The 5,000-nt window shown below is 41.8% G+C and overlaps 1 protein-coding gene across 2 annotated transcripts in view; it reads right to left on the bottom strand.

Annotated features, from left to right (window-relative positions):
- The window catches only part of LOC143036526 (gamma-aminobutyric acid receptor alpha-like), a 297,723-nt gene that overhangs the window by 33,978 nt on the left and 258,745 nt on the right, over window positions 1-5,000 (bottom strand). For both annotated transcript variants that reach the window (XM_076203989.1, XM_076203990.1), the window contains exon 8: window positions 1,246-1,328. In XM_076203989.1, coding sequence (XP_076060104.1) covers window positions 1,246-1,328 — 83 coding nt within the window. The remainder of the gene's footprint in view (window positions 1-1,245; window positions 1,329-5,000) is intronic.

The following is a 5,000-nucleotide window of genomic DNA, read 5'->3' as shown; positions in this document are numbered from 1 at the left end:
TGTGTGTGTGTGTGATAAATCCTGCTTCGGATCCTACATCAGCACCATCTCCTTCATCCTATTATTCTTCTCATTTGTGGTAATCGCTTGTCCTTTCTCCATGAGTTGCGTAAAGAACCGGGCACGGGGAGGAGGAGGAGGAAGAATAAGAGGAGGGAGAGAAGGTGGAGGAGGAAGAGGATGAGGAGAAAGAAGAGGAGGAAAAGGAGAAGGAGAAGACGGAGGAAGAAGAGGCAGAAGAAGAGGAGAAGGAGGAGTATGAGGAAGAGGATGAAGAGGAAGGGGAGGAGGAGTTACATGGAGTTATATGACCTATTAATCCTTACATGGCTGAATAGGAGGAAGAGGAATTGGAAGAAGAGGAGGAGGAGTAGGAGAAGAAGTAAGAGGAGGAGGAGGAGGATGAAGAGGAGGAGAAGGAGGAGGAGGAAGGACAGAAGGAGGAGGAGTAAAAGGTGGAGGAAGAAGAGGGGGAGGAGGAGTAACAGGTGGAGGAAGAAGAGGGGGAGGAGGAAGAGGGGTAGGAGGAGAAGGAAGAGGAGGAAGAGGAAGAGGAGGAGGAGTAGGAAGCGGAGGAGGAGGAAGAGGAGTAGGAGACCTCGTGCAACATTCAGGTCACAGAGAAGAAGAAGGTCAACAGTTCGGTGTCGACCTTAAGATCTCAACCTGTTTCTCGACCTCGGTTCTCAGTATGAAGTAGAGGCTAAAGATAAAATAAAGAAACATTGAAAACCTGATTCATACGCACGCAACTGAAAAATCACACACAAAAGAACAGCGATACAAAATAAGAAAAAGCTACACATGGAAGAAAAAAAAAATCAAATATTAAAAGAACATAACCGAAGGACAGTACTGTTCAGAAATAAAACAAAATGGGAGACAATTTTACTTTTATGGAAACGAAATTAAAAACTATAGTCCCTTTGGCAGGCATTCTTATAAGAATATAGTGGACATGAAATTATTAACGCAGGTATTCACGTGAAAGAATAAATGAAAGCTTATGAAATGTAGTTCTGAGGGGGAAACATTGAGGTACACAAAACACACAACCTCATAAAAATATCGCCAAAATATCTGACATTTATGTAGAAATATAGTGGAAATGAAAACATTAGTGCAGACAGTCACATTGAAGAGTAAATGAAAGATGGAATGTCATTCTGAGGGGGAGACATTGAGGTACACATAAACAAACCCTACAAGTTCATGGTATGTCCACAACAACTGGCTGGTACTCACAGGAGCCGACTTTGAGCGGACAGTGCTGCGTGTCCATAGGGAAATCGGCCAGGTCCATTGGGCAATTGGCGTGGATAGTGACCCTGTTCAGGTTAGAGAGGGAGAGAAAAAAAAGACCAAAATAAAAATGAAAATACAAATAAATGAACGGGACATGGGGAAGGGATGGAGAGTAGAAACAATAGATGATTGGAAGAGTGTGAGGAAAGATATCTAAGATGGTCACCCCATTATAGTTAAGAAAATAGAAAAAAGAAAACGAGTAAATGAATGAGACGTTAAAAAATAGAAAAAAGAAAACGAGTAAATGAATGAGACATGGAGGAGAAATAGAGGGAAGAAGCTATCTTTATATATGTCAAGGACCCTTTTTCTCATATCGCTTGTTTGCGAAAACGTCGTCATAACTCAAAATATCGAATTTTTCAGGAGAGGCATTTTAAAGTTTCAAAACGCTCTCAATATTATAAAAAGCCCTCAAACACCATAGGTGGAACATTTTTTGGAGCATCAAATACGCCTCTAAAGTTTATAGAAGTTGAAACAATCATAATCTTTACTAAGTCTAAAATATTTGTTGGAACAAGTTGGAACATGTAAGATTATGTCGTTGGGACATTTAGCACTCCCTAGCGGTCAATTTTTGAGCTACAGATATGACACTGTTACCAAAAAAAACGTGTTTGAAGATGAATATGTCTGTATAGATAACACAGGGGAACACTTTTTCAGTAACTTTGAGTTGCATTGGATATTTTAACGGATTTTGAAAGAGTTTTAGGCGCTGATTTCAAATCTGAAATTAGTTTTTCTCTACAAGCTCTAGTTTGTATGCAATTTGAGGTTAATGAAATTGTACATATGTGAACTTGCGTAAACCATGTATAAGCATTTTAACGTCCATATATATAGATAGCTTCTAATATTTTGATCATTCTTCTTTTGTTTCAGTTCAAAACTTGGCTTCCAGAATGAGACATCATTGCAGAAACAAGCCTGATGCCTTCTGCTACATATGTGGATGCTGCACACTCAATCGTCAGAGACGTAACATATCCTCGTTCGTCAAGCGTGCCTACAAGGCATATTTTGAAGTTCATCTTGGTGATCAAGACAAGCAATGGGCTCCTCATGTTGTGTGCCACAATTGTGAGGAAATGCTTCGAGACTGGACCAAAGGAAAACGCAAAGGTCTGCCTTTTGGAGTTCCAATGATTTGGCGCGAACCCACCAACCATGTAAACACAACGGGTGTTGGGAAGAAAAACCGACATAAGATTACGTATCCGAACATTCCCTCAGCTATTCGGCCTGTTCCGCACTCTGAAGAAGTACCTGTTCCAGTTTTCAAAGGCTTGCCTTCATTGGACGATAAAGACATTGGACATGATACAAGCCAGCAAGACAGTTGTGACAGTGAATTGTCAGAAAAGTGTTCACAATCGGAGGACTGTTCTTCAGACACTGAACCTTTCCCCGTCCCTAAGCCTCTTCCCCAGGCTGAACTGAATGATTTAGTGCGGGATTTAGGTCTTTCAAAGAAAGCAGCAGAGCTTTTGGCATCAAGATTACAAGGCAGAAATCTTGTTGATCACTCTGTTAAAGTATCATATTTCAGAAAGCGTGACCAGCTTTTTGTGACCTTCTTTTCAAAAGACAGACAGTTTGTTTACTGCCTTGACATCCCAGGGCTTCTCAAAGAACTGGGTGTACCTTACTATAGTCCTGCTGAATGGACACTCTTTTTAGACAGTTCAAAACGCAGTCTAAAGTGTGTTCTTTTACATAATGGCAATGTTTATGGAGCAGTACCTGTCGGTCACTCAGTGCATTTGCGGGAAGACTATGATGATATGAGAATGGTCATGGACTTATTAAAGTATCATGAGCACAATTGGATAATTTGTGTAGACTTAAAGATGGTCATCTTTCTTCTTGGACAACAGAAAGGTTTCACCAAGTTTCCATGTTTCCTCTGTATGTGGGACAGCCGAGCACGAGACAGACATTGGGTCCAGAAGGACTGGCCTATTCGTGACACCCTTGAAGCAGGCATGCCAAATATCATACAAGACCCAATTGTAAACAGAGATAAGATCATCTTTCCTCCTCTTCACATCAAATTAGGTTTGATGAAACAATTTGTCAAGGCACTGGAAACCGAAGGTGAATGTTTCCAACACATCATCACAGCTTTACCAGGGTTATCATTTGAGAAGATCAAAGCAGGCGTGTTTGATGGCCCACAGATTCGAACCCTAATTCGTGATGATCAGTTTGTTGCTAAGATGACCGCTTTAGAAAGGGCAGCATGGTTATCCTTTGTGGCAGTCGTTCAGAACTTCCTTGGAAACAATAAGGCGGAGAACTACAGTGAACTTGTGAACAGAATGCTCCTCGCTTTTCGTGATCTCGGGTGCAACATGAGCATCAAGCTTCATTTTTTGAACAGCCACCTTGATCAGTTCCCTGACAACCTGGGGGCTGTGAGTGACGAACAAGGAGAACGATTCCACCAAGACCTAAAGATCATGGAAGAACGCTACCAAGGGCGCTGGGACAAAAGTATGATGGCTGACTACTGCTGGAGCATTAAACGAAATTGCCCAGATGAAATGTACAAACGCAAAAGTTACAAACGCAAATTCCTGCCTGAAAAAAATACACAAAGAAATTGATAAGCTTCCGTCAGCTGTGGTGATGTTCTGAAGGATGCTAATCTAACTTTGGGATAGATGTTCTGTTAATGTTCTGTTTCCTTTGCCTTAATAAATGTACAGAAATGGCTTTCATACTGTTTTAAGATTCAAGTGAACAAAAGAATTGTGGCTGATATTGCAATTTCCTATAATAACGAAAATTTAAAAAATAAATAAAAATGTCAAAAGGCATAAAATCTGTAGCTTGCAGACAAAACCCGACTTCAGATTTGAAATCAGCACACTCAAGTTGACTATAGAAATGTCTTTTTTTAAATGCAACAAAATGAGTGTTCCCAGTGTAACTCAAAAATTCAGTTTTTTGAGTTATGACGACGTTTTCGCAAACAAGCGATATAAGGGAGGTAGCCAGTCAAGGCACGCCGTCACATCCACCCATTCCACTCCCATCCACCGTCCATCTCATCTTTGCTCAACGTGGATGAAGGGTTATCCCTGTCTCCTGCCCACTTCCTGGGCAACACAAGAAAATGAATAAAACGCTGGGTAAACAAAGGATTCGCTCACTGTATCTTGAATATTATGTACACATGGAGTAAAGCCATTGCTGTATTCACATACACACACACACACACACACACACACACACACACACACACACACACACACACACACACACATTTACTCGTGGCGCAGTTGGCAGAGTTCCCGGCTGCCACTACGGAGGTCCGGGTTTGAATCCCGCTCAGGGTTGAAATAATTTCAGTATCGCTGCGCTGCGGGTTGTTACTCCAACTCTTGTGGGCGGGAAGTTGGGTGTGTGTGTGTGTGCGTGTAAGGTCACAGCATTATCCATAGATCGGTCATATACAAGCTCTGAGCTCTCTTCCGGGAGGGAAATAGCTGTCGATCACGTGATCCAGAGACCATGGTGAATCACACACACACACACGAGAGAATGCAAAGGGCATCAACCAAAACTGTTTCCCATCCTGGCAGATAAACCATGTGAGGAGAGACCAAAAGCACTGGGTCTGCCAACATTGAACGATCGAAGAGAAAGAGGTGATGTGATTACAGCATTCAGGTCTCTAA

The sequence above is a fragment of the Oratosquilla oratoria genome, chromosome 20 (genome assembly GCF_046742065.1).
Source record: "Oratosquilla oratoria isolate Oo_2021 chromosome 20, ASM4674206v1, whole genome shotgun sequence".
NCBI lineage: Eukaryota > Metazoa > Arthropoda > Malacostraca > Stomatopoda > Squillidae > Oratosquilla > Oratosquilla oratoria.
Note: the sequence above shows the minus strand (reverse complement) of the source record. Positions and strands in the feature narration are given on the sequence as shown.